We start from the raw sequence: 13,085 nt of genomic DNA, 5'->3' as shown, positions 1-13,085 counted from the left end.
TTAAATATATATAAATAATAAGCATATAGTTTCTGATATTTTCAGTGAGAAAAATTCTTTATTTAAAATAGGCTAAGTGGGTCTTTTTCCCTAGATTAAATAAAATACTCTACAAATGAGAATTTAAAATCCAGTATACCAAACCCAGCGATACTAGTCAGGAGTTCTTCACCAATCCCCATTTAATAAAGTTTAAATGAATTAGCTTAGAATTCTGAGAATATGTGCCTTTCTTTGCTTAGAGAAAAAAGCAGTGCCACATTTCCTGGATATAATAATGTCATGCTAGTCAGAGAAATTCTATAATTCTTAAGACAGTAAGAAACAATGATTATCAAATGCTGAGACTCTTAGACCTGCTCTGATGTTATTAATAGTATTTCTAAATCACAGAGACAGTTGACACATTTTATTTCAATAAGATATTGAAAGCAAGAAGGGGACCTACACTATTGCTAGCCACTTGTATTTATTAATACATGCTTAGTGCTTTTAATGCCTTTGCTGCAGAAGGGTAATAAGGGTTTTAGCAAAAAGGCACACTATGGGGACAAAGCTGGGAAGCTTGTGCCTACAGAAGGTGGCTGCTATCTCAGGGCTGTCAGGGCTCTTGGAAATGCCACGCATCATGCACAATCTGGGGCTGCTGGGCTTTGCTTCCTGGCATAGATGTTTCCTGAGGGTCTGGGGTCACTGTGCTATCTGTGGTTGCTTCCAGGGGTGTGGTCATATCAGCACCGTAGGTCTCGTAAACATCAGCTAATTCAGGGGTCATCAGTGGATCAGCAGCTGCTGGGGTGACACTGGGAGGTCCCTTCCTCTGCCCCACGGGGCCCCTTGCCAGGCTGGGGTCAATGTCCTCAGGGAAAGCCAGGAGCCCTGCATGGGCATCATGTGCCAGCTCTGGAAGGAGAACTGGGTTTTCCGGATTGGCTGGGTTGGCTTCCGGGATGGGGGGGTCTTGTGCACCTCCCTCTCCCTTCTCAGGGCCTTTGGTTGCAGCCAGGGGGGAATCAAATTCCAGAGTGAAGTCCCCACCCATGGCTGGATTGTGGGGCAGTCCGCCAAGGCTGGGCCTCAAGCCTCCAAATCCTGGGAACATGGCTCCATAGGCCATGGGGCCTCCTTGCCCTCCCTGGGGGGAAAAAACATTCATCAAAGACACGATTATCACATGCTATTAACTATACCATGCAGTTATACCTAGGCATACTCCCTGGGAATCTATAAAAAACTGAGAGAGAACAGGGAGTTGGCTGGCAGGTTTGTGGAAGCATGTTTCTCACTAAACTGACTTTGAACACTCTGGAGAGGATTCTGTGCTCATCTGGGAGGGTGAAGGCCGCCTCCGTGAAAGGGGGGTAGAGACTGGAAGGGCGGTGGGGGGTGCAGCAGGGCAGAAGAAACACTTGAGGCAAAGTGACTTTGTTGACTTTAATTTTAAGAAAACAATAAGCAGTTGAAATGAACACTGCTATAATAAAACCGACAAAAACTGAAATCTGTAATTGCATTTGTTGAGAGATGTTTTGGAGCATCTTGTGAATGGCATTTTTCAGTGTGCCCCAAATGAATGAAACTCCACACAAGAGTTTTGTTTTGTTTTTTTTTTTTAAAGCACAAGGGGTAAGAAAAAGTTTGATTTGTCTGGAGGAACTAAAATGTTTTCTTTCTATGGGCAGATAGAATTCCAGAACCTACTATTTTTTTTCCTTCCTCTGCTGCCAGGAATATAAGGACTAAAATTTTAGGCTATTTGTAGCAACTGAGCAGGTGTGTGATTTGCATATCCGTATTCTGATTTTCTCATCATTTTGGCTCATTTTAAATCTTACCCTCAATTTTTTGGTTATATTTATTGTATATTTTTTTGTAAACTATCACAGAATCTTTTGGGAATGAGGCAGAATATAAATAACTTAATATTATAAGACGGTAATGAACACTTACTTGAATTTTGAACTTTTTAGCCAGTTCTGTTGGTGTTACATAGATAAAACCCTCTTTCCTTGTACCTTCTCCTGGCTTTTCTAAGTCACAGCTTTCACATCATCTCCCCCAGGAATGGCACTGTGAATCCTGGGGCTGGACTAACTACCTTTACTCTCCCCTTCTTTTCCCCTAATAAAACTGTTATCGGTATCCCATAATTTTGACATTATCTGCCCGTTCATTAGACTGTAAGCTCCTTGAGAACAGGGATCTTATCTTGTCAATAGTATCTGCCTATATGTCTGACATACAGAAGGCACTCAAAAATGTTGAGATGTGAGTTTTCTTTCACTGATAGCATGTGTGTATATTTATTAATTTGATAGACTCTGTAGTTGATAACGATTTGTTAATTCATTATGGCTTTTGTTTTGTCTTGCTTTGTGCTCTAATAGATGTAAGAGGTAGAAATTTCTGAGGGAAAAAGTCAAATTATGTTGAGTCTATGGATCTCAAATCTTAAATGTGTAACATGCATGGATGATGATAACATACTCTCACTGACTTAATGCACTTTGAAGCTTATAATAATCAAATTTTACTTTTGGTTAATTTTCTTTTTGACCTTTCAATTTTGAGGTTTGAATTACTTGCAGTGCTGTTGGATTTGGTGTTTGGAGGGGTTAAATGGTCCTACAAGGGACGGGAACTCTGTATGAGCTACACAGTTCTTTGCTGGTTTGAAGTGTTTACAGTTCAATGATGATGGTATTTCGGGAGAGGTTTCTCCACTGCTCCTATATAAGGAATGGGATAAAACCCTGTGCTCGAGAATGACCATCATTCAGAAATGAATGACTATATAAGAAACATGATGAAATCTTTGGATACTGCTTTGGAATCAAGCTTTTGGTTTTGGAGTGGAAAAATCTGAGATTTGGAGTGGAAAAATCATGCTCATTTGGCTGTATTCATGACCAGTGTCTCTTGCAGCCAGTCATCTGTGACTATTCTTCTCTGGCCACTATTTTAAAAAGAGTTAGAAGACATTACTCACGGCCATTTCTTCTGAACTCATGATGCCAAGTCTGCCAGGGGCATTCTGGTCAAAAAGAAACATTGCATCATATTATGACCCAGCTGCCTTCTATTCCTTTCTTATCTACTCAAGACAAAGGTATGTCATTTAGTTTCCCATAAATCTTAATACTCTTGCTGTGTCTAGAGGCAGAGTAAAGTGGAGAGTTGAGTCATTATCAAATAAATGTATCCAACATGGACAATTCAGATCTAAAAATTATTTTTTCTTCAGGGTATGTGTGTGTATGTGTGGCCAGAATTACCTAAACAGAAAGTGTGCCTCCTTACTATTTAAAAGCATAGTTATTTGGACTCTCTTGTGTAAGGCCTGGGTTTTATAATTTTAGCTCTTAAGGTAACATTTAATTAAATGTTATTATTTATTTATATTATTTGAAAATGATTTTTTAAAATAGAATATGGACTTACCAGTTGATTTGCTCCATAGGACATGTAAAACATTCCTGGATAAAGCTAAATAAAATACCATAGTTATCACAAAATGCGTTTTCTAAGGGAAAATCTTTTAAGTAAATTGCAATCAGAGAAGGGGCATTAAAAAAAATGAAACTTACTGGAGATTGTTTATTTTGTGTCATTGGTCCCCGAGCTATCAAACGGGCTATTTGGAATATCTTTAAATGGTAGAAAATAAGAATAAGTAATTCACATAAGCAAATTCCCATTAAAGTAGTTTATAAGAGTTATAGGAAACATATTTTCAGGTGAACTACTATGAAAAATAAGTATTTAATATTTAAGAAAACAAAGGAACCAGTTATGTTTCATATTCATGGATAAATGAGACAATTTAAAAATTTCACTCTTCTTTTTTGAAGTATAAAGGTATTTTTCCCAAGAAAGTATCTCACTGAACTCTCTACTTACTGATGGACCTTGTGGATCAGCAAAATCCACCGCTGGGAGCTGTATCACAGAGAAATATTAAAATTACCAGTCAAAATAGACAATGTGAATTGAACACACACTTGTTTACAATTACAATGAAACAATCTCAAATGGGTTTCTCTGTTTAACTTTCTTTTAGTCTTTTGGGGGCACGACCCAAGAAATTACGGATGTGTTTTACTCACATGACAAGTGTACGTGCAGGTAGATGAGGGATGTCTACCACGGATTTGCTATCCCTTGGAGAGTAAACAATAATGAATTCTGGAATTGGAACATACTCGGTTGGTTCGAATCCTGGCTCTGCCACTTAGTTTTTATGTAATCCTGGGCAAATTTTGTAACCTTTCAAAGTCTGTCTTCCTCTCTTTAAAAAGGCCAATAATATCTATGTTTATAGTATTGTAGTCAGGATGATGTGGGAGAATGTTAAATGCCTGCAACATACTAGTCCCTTTTCTGTCCCCTACATTTTTCTCTGTGTTATTGCAAGGTACTTTTGCATGGTTTCGTTTCTCTGTCAGAGAGACAACAATGCAAAATCCTATTTGTTATGCTGAGGGATCAATCCCTCTTCTCAAGCCTTCCAACATTAAAAAAGACCAGTGATAGGAAGCCTAGACTTTTCTGGGCTGTTCTATTTCCTCTGGAATCTTTCATCTTTTGCAACGAAGAAACCAAGTTTTACTGGGCACAGAGCCTTTTAGAATCCATACCCTGTCTCTGATGGCAAAGGACAGGAATAGACATTTATTTTATGTTTAAAAAATAAGTCTCATATATGGAAGACTGATAAAGAACATATTTGTATTTTCGTGCATTATGCCTGAGAGCTATTATAACTTAAAAGTACCCTGCAAACTGGTCTTTTATTAGGTTGGCGAGTGATGCTGATCTGACTTCAGAGAAAGGAAGTACCTCAGGCTTTGGTGGCTTATCTGACGGTGCCACCTGCTGCTGAATCGCAGGCAGTTCTCCTTCCTGCAGGGGCAGCTGTCCCAGGTGGATTGGAGGCTGAGGCCCTTCTTTCTGTTCTGTTGCATGGATGGCGTTTGCAGCAGTGGGCTGGAGGAAAGGTTTTAGTCCTGCCTGTTGAGGCTGCAGGGATGGCTGTGATGGGAGAGGTGGGGGATGCACAGGCAAAGAATATTCATACTGCAGAGAGATTTGAAAAGAGTATCAGGAAAGGATGGCTCATTAAACTGTGGTGTCTAGAATTTCTACAGCAAAAGGGCTTGGGGTGCTTTCTGTCTGGAAAGGAGGCTAGGGGACTTGTCTTGAAGCTGTGTTTACATGGGAAGCACCAATTTACTTAGAGTCAATGTTATCTGGGAGGTCTTGCTTGTGCCTGCCTCCCCTACCTCCTTTGGGACCACCATTGTTCATGAAGATGCGCTACCTGAACTTCCTGGTAGAATGAGTCCCTTTCTCCTCTGGGTTCCCATAGCTGCCTGTAAATATCTTTATTTTACCACTTTTTCACTGAATTATAATTATTTGTTACAAATCTTTGTCCCCTAGTCAATGGGAAGAGAGTGATATATCTTGTTTATCTTTATAACCTCTGTACTTAACATAGCTTCTAATAAGTACCTAGCACATGATGAATGCTTAATATATTTCTTGAGTTAACAAAAAGATAAATGGTAATTAAATAAAATACTGACCAAATTCCTGCATGATAGAGTCCATTTTGGAAATAGTCAAGTGAAGAAATAGTCACCTTTATTTATGGTCCTACTCAATGTGGACCAAATAGTCACCAAAATTTAGGGTCCTACTAAATGTGGCCTGATGGCTAATGCTCCTGCTGTGGAAGGTCATATGGCATTAGAATTTCTTGCTAAAGCCAGCATATTTTATATCTTCTTGTAAAAATTACTTGTGGTAAATGGGCCCCTGTTGCTTGTGGATTGGTTGCAAACTCCCCTAACCAGCAAGGAAGTCTCACAATCATTTGTCTCTGCTTCATCTCTTCAACCACTGCCGATTGCTGAACACCTATGGCATTCGTTGCTTACACCTCACACTTCAGCACATTGACATATGGTGTCTTATCTTATCTGAGCCAGAGGAGATCTGAACCTTATGCTCCTTGGAGCCGTTCTTAAGTATCTTCACTTAACATAATTTGGTTTATGTATTTATTAGGTAGCTAATAAATAATGGTTAAGAGGTTGATGTATTTATTGACTTCTGTAGGGTTCTTGATGTTTTAACCAGGATGTTTGTCATCATTTGAAATTAGTCTTTGAATAATTATTTAGGAGATCTTGATTAAAATGAAAATTGTCCAGGATATAGCTTGCTTCCATTTTTGGGAACTGATTACCTATTATTATTGCTGATATATTTAATATAGGTCTCTTATATTTTGGAGGCTATATCTTCCTTTCTATTTGAAATAAATGTACAAATGGGTTGAAAATTTTAAAAATTTTACTAAGTATTGAGAGAGGTTATAGGCTTGATTTATTTGGTATGAAGATAATTTTATTTATTTTATTTTTTACATTTTTATTTTATTTTTTTTATTTCATTATGGGAGTACAAACATTTTGGTTACATGTTATGATTTTGCCACATCCAAACCATAATTTGAGGTGTGCTCTTCCCCCCCACAATGCTCACTGCGTCCATTAGTTGTGAGTTTACCCACCCCCAACCCCCAAAGAATATAACTACCGCGTGAGCACCTTAGTGTTGATCAGTCAGTGCCAGTTTGATGGCAAGTGCACATGGTGCCTATTCTTCCATTCTTATGATAACTCACTTCGGAGGATGGGCTCAAGCACTATCTAGGTATGAGGATAATTTTTTGTTAATTGCTAGTACTTGTCTATTGCTAATATATCCCAATTTAGAGAAGGCAAACAGTTGGAAAGATTTTAAGGCCTGAAGTTTCAAAAACATTGATGCAATTCACTTACTTGTTGAGTTTCATGTTCCCTTGGTCTCATCCATGGGAAAGAGGAGTGTTGCGGGAGGAGACCATTCATCCACAAAGAATTAAATGATTTCCCAAAGCCAAATCTAGAAAACTAAAGACATGGAGGAAAAAAAGACATGCTCATATTTTAACATTGGATCAAACTTGGCTTTCATTTTCTAAAAAAATCCACAGATAGGGTAGAGATAGTAAAGCAAAAGTGATGTTGGTTAATTTAAAATAGATAGGTAAACACACTCTCCCTTCCAACAGGCTTCAATTCCATTCTGAACCAGACTGCAATATTCCTATAAACTTGTCTCAGATTTAGCTCTTTAAGTGCTTGTGTTTTGGGTCATATAATTAAATTGATAATGCAAGAAAGGAGTTTTCTTCACTAAAGAAAAAATTCAATATTATTTAATTTTTCCCTTTCACCCTATATTATTTTATTTTAGGCTATCTTAATTACTTATTTGTTCTTCCAGTATTTAAGACATTGCCTATTCACAAACAGATTTTATGAATTACAATGCTGCTGTTGATATTACCACCATCACCCCCATTAATACTTGCAATAAGAAATATTTGAAAATACAATTACCTGAGCAAGTGTGTTTAATCCCTGCAGACTCCCCAACTGTCTCATTGTCTATCAAGAGAAAAAGCGGGTTAATGCTTATCACAGATATTCCTTTTGACACAACTGATTTCTCACAACATGTGACATTATCAAATCAATGTTTGGGGTGGATCAATTTGAATAAAAACAGTAGTAGGTACAAATCATCCTGAAAGGTGTTAATGTTAAATGTGGGTCTATCATTACTATCACTACTAAAATAATGATGTTGCTTTTTATTTAATTAACAGAGAAAAAGTATTATTTAAGTAGTGGTTACATCGAAACATGGGAAAATAGCTTATGCAACTGAAATAAAAATGTAATTGTTAGGACTTTGTTCTGTTGACTCTATTCCACCCACTTAACTTACTTTGCCTTTTACAAATTCAGCCAAAAGAAGAATTTGAAAAAACAGATACATAAAACAAAACAAAAACAACCCTCATATCCTTCCCAAACAAAAATTCTCTCAAAATAATAAGTAAACAAAATTGGAAGAAATTTTAAGTATCTGGGTAGATTATCGAGAATGCCACCATTTCAACAGAAAGACAATTTCACTTTTTTAATGAAAAGAGATTTTGAGTGCTTTGGATTGAACTTAAAGTAGAAAGTGAGAAAAAACAAAAAACCCAAACAAACCCAAATCAACAACTCAGTGAAATTAGCTTCCTTGTGAAATAAACATCTAGCCCAAATAGGCATTGATTACTCTCAGATTATCATGATACAAGGAAAATTCGCAAGACCTCGTGAAAAATTTGTAATCTCATGAATTTCTTTCTCTTTATAATTGTCAATTTTTTTATTCATATGATCAAAAATTTCTATTTACTGGGTTTTTCTAAACAGAATATATATTATTTATGAGAACTGCAATGAGACAAATATACTGTATAGGCTAAGCAGGAAGTTATAGTACAATGTTAATGTTATTTACAGGACTGCTCATAAGCAATTAGATTTTGTACAGGTAAGTTTTCTTCATCAGAATTTTATCATAGAAGATGCTATAAGGAGCAAGACTAAATATAAACTGCAGAGCAATATGTTTTAATTAATGTAGTAATTGTATTAATGTAACAATTATATTAATGTGTCTACAATATATATTGGGTATTAGTTGTTAGTATTGCTTTGATTCGCATACAGATAATGTTCTAAAGCTTAAAATATCTGAGAGTTTAAAACTGTGGTACAACTACAAGACAAGGGTCTAATGAATGTCATTAACTTTTCTAGAATCGCTGGGATGACAGCCACAGACTTCTGACTAGGAAAACTGAGAAACAGCCCATCATGTTTTTCCTTTATCAGGAATGTACCAGTGTAAAGATTACATGTAAAAACTCTGGCAATACATACCTCAAGGCTCAAACTAGCCATGCCTGGGATCCCAGATTGCTGAGGAAACACCTAAACGGAAATAAGAATAATTTTGAGTTCTCGTTAGTGTGAAACTTTCTTATGTGCACATTGGGAATAGGAAGTCATCCCAGTACATAAGGGCTAGCTGAGAGGTTTACTACCAATATTGTTTTGTTACCCAAATGACTTGAGCTTTTGGGCAGAATGAAGAAGAATTTAAGTTACTTGGGAGAATTAACAAAATATTTGATAATTTTGCTCCCACATGAATCATCTATCTTGTGCATCATAATGCTATGTTGGTTTAAAAGCAAAATATGATTTAGTTTAAAGTTATACATACACAGTGAGAAGTAAAACAAAGCAACAAAATGGAAAACGAAAAGTACTTTATATTCTTAAAAAATTACAACAGAAAAAAGGCAAAAGGGACAAACTTGAGCTGAATTTTCTTGTGCTTTTGATAAACCTACATGCTTTGGTTTATAGACGTGGCGTGGGATCATGGCATTCAGAAAAATCATGTGCAAAGGTTAACTTGCCTCCTGTTCAAAGGGCTTTAACAAATTCTCTATTATCTTTAGTGAAAGGTTATTTTACATATAAACCTGTAGATCTGTGTTTATATTTTCACATCATATCAGAGGTATGTTAGAATGCTTTTTATATAAAAAACCTTTTATATTCTAACACTAAGTACTATTGTACTTAAGGTGTTCATTTAAAAGTTGTTTAAAAATATAGCTATATTTACAACTAGCTTTTTAAAATGTAAGATATTTCCTGTTTTAAACCAATCCTTACTAATATAAACAAATGCCAGTGGACAAAATGGAAAATGGAAGAGTAGGAATTAGAGTAGATTGGATTTTGAGAGTCTCTGGGTCTTTGGATATTCACACTGTCTAGGGTCAGGGTTGTAATGCCTGCCTGCCTGCATTTATACCACAAATATTTATGGAATGTTTACTAAATGGATTGGGATTATTTTTCCTTGATGAGTAAAAAGTGCAGGAATTCTACCCTCTACTTTTTCACCCCCTACTTTTTCATGTAAGTAAAATTCCACCTTGTGAGTCATGGAGCAAATAATTCAGTTCTCCAAATAATTCAGTTTTGGACATGAAGAGAGAGAAAGACATTACAAAGTGTAGTCAACGCTCTGGGTAGAGAAAGCGGTTAGCTGCCTGAAGGGTAATGTTGATAGGAAGGAAGAGTGATTGTGCGTGTGTGTATGTGTGTGTGTCATGGGCAGATTGTTCAGAATTTGAGGGGATCATGAGGGCAGAGCCTTCTCTCTCTACCCCAATTCATCAGTACACGAATAATCTTGGGCAGATTCAACTACAAGACGAAGTATACTTTGCTGAGTTAAAGAACAATATTTACATGAATATAAATAGACAGGTTACATTTCCCAAGTGGAATTAAAGGAGAACATCCTATTTGACGGGCAGTCAGCTGGCAATCATAAGCAAATGTCCTGTTCCTCAGAGTGGACCTGAGATTCACTTGTGGATCAGTATAGGTTCAAAACCATCAATGTGTTAGATTGCTAGGGAATGGCCGAGGTCAACCCCGATGTCATTGTTATGCAAAGGTAAGCTAGGGTGGTGGCCTCAATTTTTCTTTCTTTCAGTTAAAATTCATCTTGTGTAATGGAAGAGAGACTCTGTCTTTATTTGTGAATTTAAGGTTTTCATCCTTGTAATCAATTTTTGTCTTCTTTCTCTAAAACACTTAACTTTAAGAACACCAAGTAGCTAATCTTTTCTCTCAAGGAATTAAAATATTCTAAAGTTTATTTGAGGCCAACTATGAACTCTTCAAGACAAGAGATCCTGGCTTTTGTACCTTTGTATCTCCAATACCCAGCACCTTGCTGGAATAGGTGGCAGCTGCCATACCCATGTGATACTTGCTGAATGCACATAGCAGCTGAATAAGGTCTTTGTGATAACAATTGCATGCCATTGGCTGCAGTAGTCCAGTGCCCGAAGGATTGTGTTTGTATGAGAACACTTCAGTATAAGCTACGCTGGATCAGATGTGGGCCTGTAATGTACAGTTAGCCCCATTGCCGTGACATATTTTGAATTGAGAAACTTCAGCTCTCAGGCACAAAATTTCACCCCTATAAGGTAAATTTGTTCATTACTAGCTTCAAATGAAATAACCTAGCTCAGTTTTGTAATCATAGTAATTTGGTAACATTATGGTAACTAACATAGTAACATTATCCTTTTTAAAATGAAGAAAATGTGCTTTACTCTTTCAGAGAAATTTTTTTTTCCATTTAAATTTTGTAATGATAGTAAGGAGTTGATAATAAAAGTGTGCCATCCATGGTGGAGACCACCTATGTCTTTTAACTTTGAATGAGTGGAATAAGATTAGAAATTATCTTTGGAATATTTCAAATATCTTTTTGAACAGAAAGACCATGTTTGACTTATTGCTTTTGTATGGTAAGGCTGACATCTGGGCAGCTATGGGTCTGCTCAGTGGGGACTATACCACTGGATTAGGTCAAGTGAGTCCACGCATAGACTCTCAGCCCATGTCCCGTCAGTGTTGTTTGGTGTCCAGAAATCAGGAGCACCTTTTAGGGCACTCTAGAAGAATGACTGACTTACCGGCACTGCGACACTCATGTGCAGGAAGCACAGGATCAGTACCAGGTCCTTCATTTTAAAAAGTGGAATCTAAAACATAATTGGGTTGTAGAATTAAATCAGATGAATTTTTACCTCAGAATGGTTAACAATTTTTTGAATGACCCCGAGTCTTGCTCTTTCAAAAACAATCCCGTTAAGATTAAAAAACAAAAACAAGAACCAAATGTGGCTAAACAATTGATTTGTATTTAGTAGTCTCCGAAATGAATTGACAAGCAATTAAAAAATATCTAAGCACTTTTTAAATGCAGTTATAACTTAAACATGCAAGAACATTCTCCATGCATATTCTTTAAATGCTGTGTTTCTTTTTAGAAAATGAATTATGAATTTAAAAATCTCTTCCACTGAGTGAAATATTGGTCTATAAAGTATCATTCCAGAAGTTTAGACTTTGCTTATTCTCTGGGATATATTTTGAAATGCATTTGGAATGTAATACACCTAACAGTCATTTTGTAACAAATTTTTATTTGTAGATATATAGGAACATCATTCAACGTTTAAGGCTATCTACATAACTATGCCAAAACTTATCTTTTAAAAATAAGAGTAAATTGAATATTTTAATTTCCTTTGATATTAGTGGAAAATATGTCTCAAAATTTAGTTTTCCTCTTTCTAAAATGAATTATCTCTTTATATTTATTTTATACATTCAAAAGTCTCTTTACTCTTACACGAATGGAAATCTGCTCACTGTTTGAGGAAAGCAAACTTAATGTTGATGCTGATGTTGGCAATTTCCAGAGTATATTACAAATCAGTAAACTTGTATAATATTAATAAAATTCTTGGCTGTTTAAAAACAAAAGAGAGATATGCCTAACCAAGAGATATGCTTGTCTTCTAATACTTTATAAAATTAGGCACTATCACTAATAATCACAAATAGTGAAAAAAGAAGCCTGTAGCTGAGTCGTCTTTTTGTTAGTTGGATGGGTATTAGGCGTGTCTTCTCTGGGCAACAAGCTATTACTCAGCTTCTGGTGACAAATGAAGATAAATCCTCTTTATAAAAGCTGTGTGAAGATAGGAAAAAAGAATTCACAGGAAACACATGGAAATCATACAACCCCATTTTACCTTAGATGATGACATGCACTGTGCTCTCAGGGCCTGACGATGCCAACCAAGATAGTTCCAGGAAAGGAAGATTAAAATTTTTTCTGGCGTGTGCGTGGGACTCGCTCTGTACCACTCATTCAGGGAAGAAGAGAAACCTTTATTTAAAGTGCCAATCCACCAATCAAAGTGAAGCGAAATGGGGGGAAAAGTCTCTGCTCCTGCAGCGAGTCCACACCCTTTTATTGCATGCAAGGACATTGGCCCCGTAGGGCCTTATTATTTTTAATTGTAACTCAGCCCCTGTATTCAGGGAACTTGATTGCAGGGAAGACAGTATAGGAATAATGGACATAGGTTCTGAAGACAATCATTTTAGTGGGCTGGGGGAAATATATGTAAGAGAGGTGCAAAACAAGCCATTATCTGTTTTGTGCAGGTTTTTATCTGAAGATAAAGCTAGTGACCCAATGCTAGCATTCTCAAGATTTTCCCCTCA

General features: G+C 36.5%; 1 protein-coding gene across 1 annotated transcript; it reads right to left on the bottom strand.

Annotated features, from left to right (window-relative positions):
• Positions 1 to 505: 505 nt before the first annotated feature.
• AMBN (ameloblastin) lies at positions 506 to 12,622 on the bottom strand. Its single transcript, XM_045531888.1, has 11 exons — positions 12,608 to 12,622; positions 11,480 to 11,548; positions 8,841 to 8,891; positions 7,455 to 7,502; positions 6,852 to 6,962; positions 4,840 to 5,076; positions 3,901 to 3,939; positions 3,588 to 3,647; positions 3,442 to 3,486; positions 2,990 to 3,034; positions 506 to 1,135 (listed from the first exon to the last, which is right to left on the bottom strand). The coding sequence occupies exons 1-11, from the start codon at positions 12,620 to 12,622 to the stop codon at positions 602 to 604; spliced, it is 1,254 nt and encodes a 417-aa protein (XP_045387844.1). The 3' UTR covers positions 506 to 601.
• Between the last annotated feature and the right edge of the window lie 463 nt (positions 12,623 to 13,085).

This window comes from Lemur catta, chromosome 19, assembly GCF_020740605.2.
Source record: "Lemur catta isolate mLemCat1 chromosome 19, mLemCat1.pri, whole genome shotgun sequence".
Taxonomy (NCBI): domain Eukaryota; kingdom Metazoa; phylum Chordata; class Mammalia; order Primates; family Lemuridae; genus Lemur; species Lemur catta.
The sequence above is the reverse complement of the archived record's forward strand: the minus strand, read 5'-3'. Positions and strand labels throughout refer to the sequence as shown.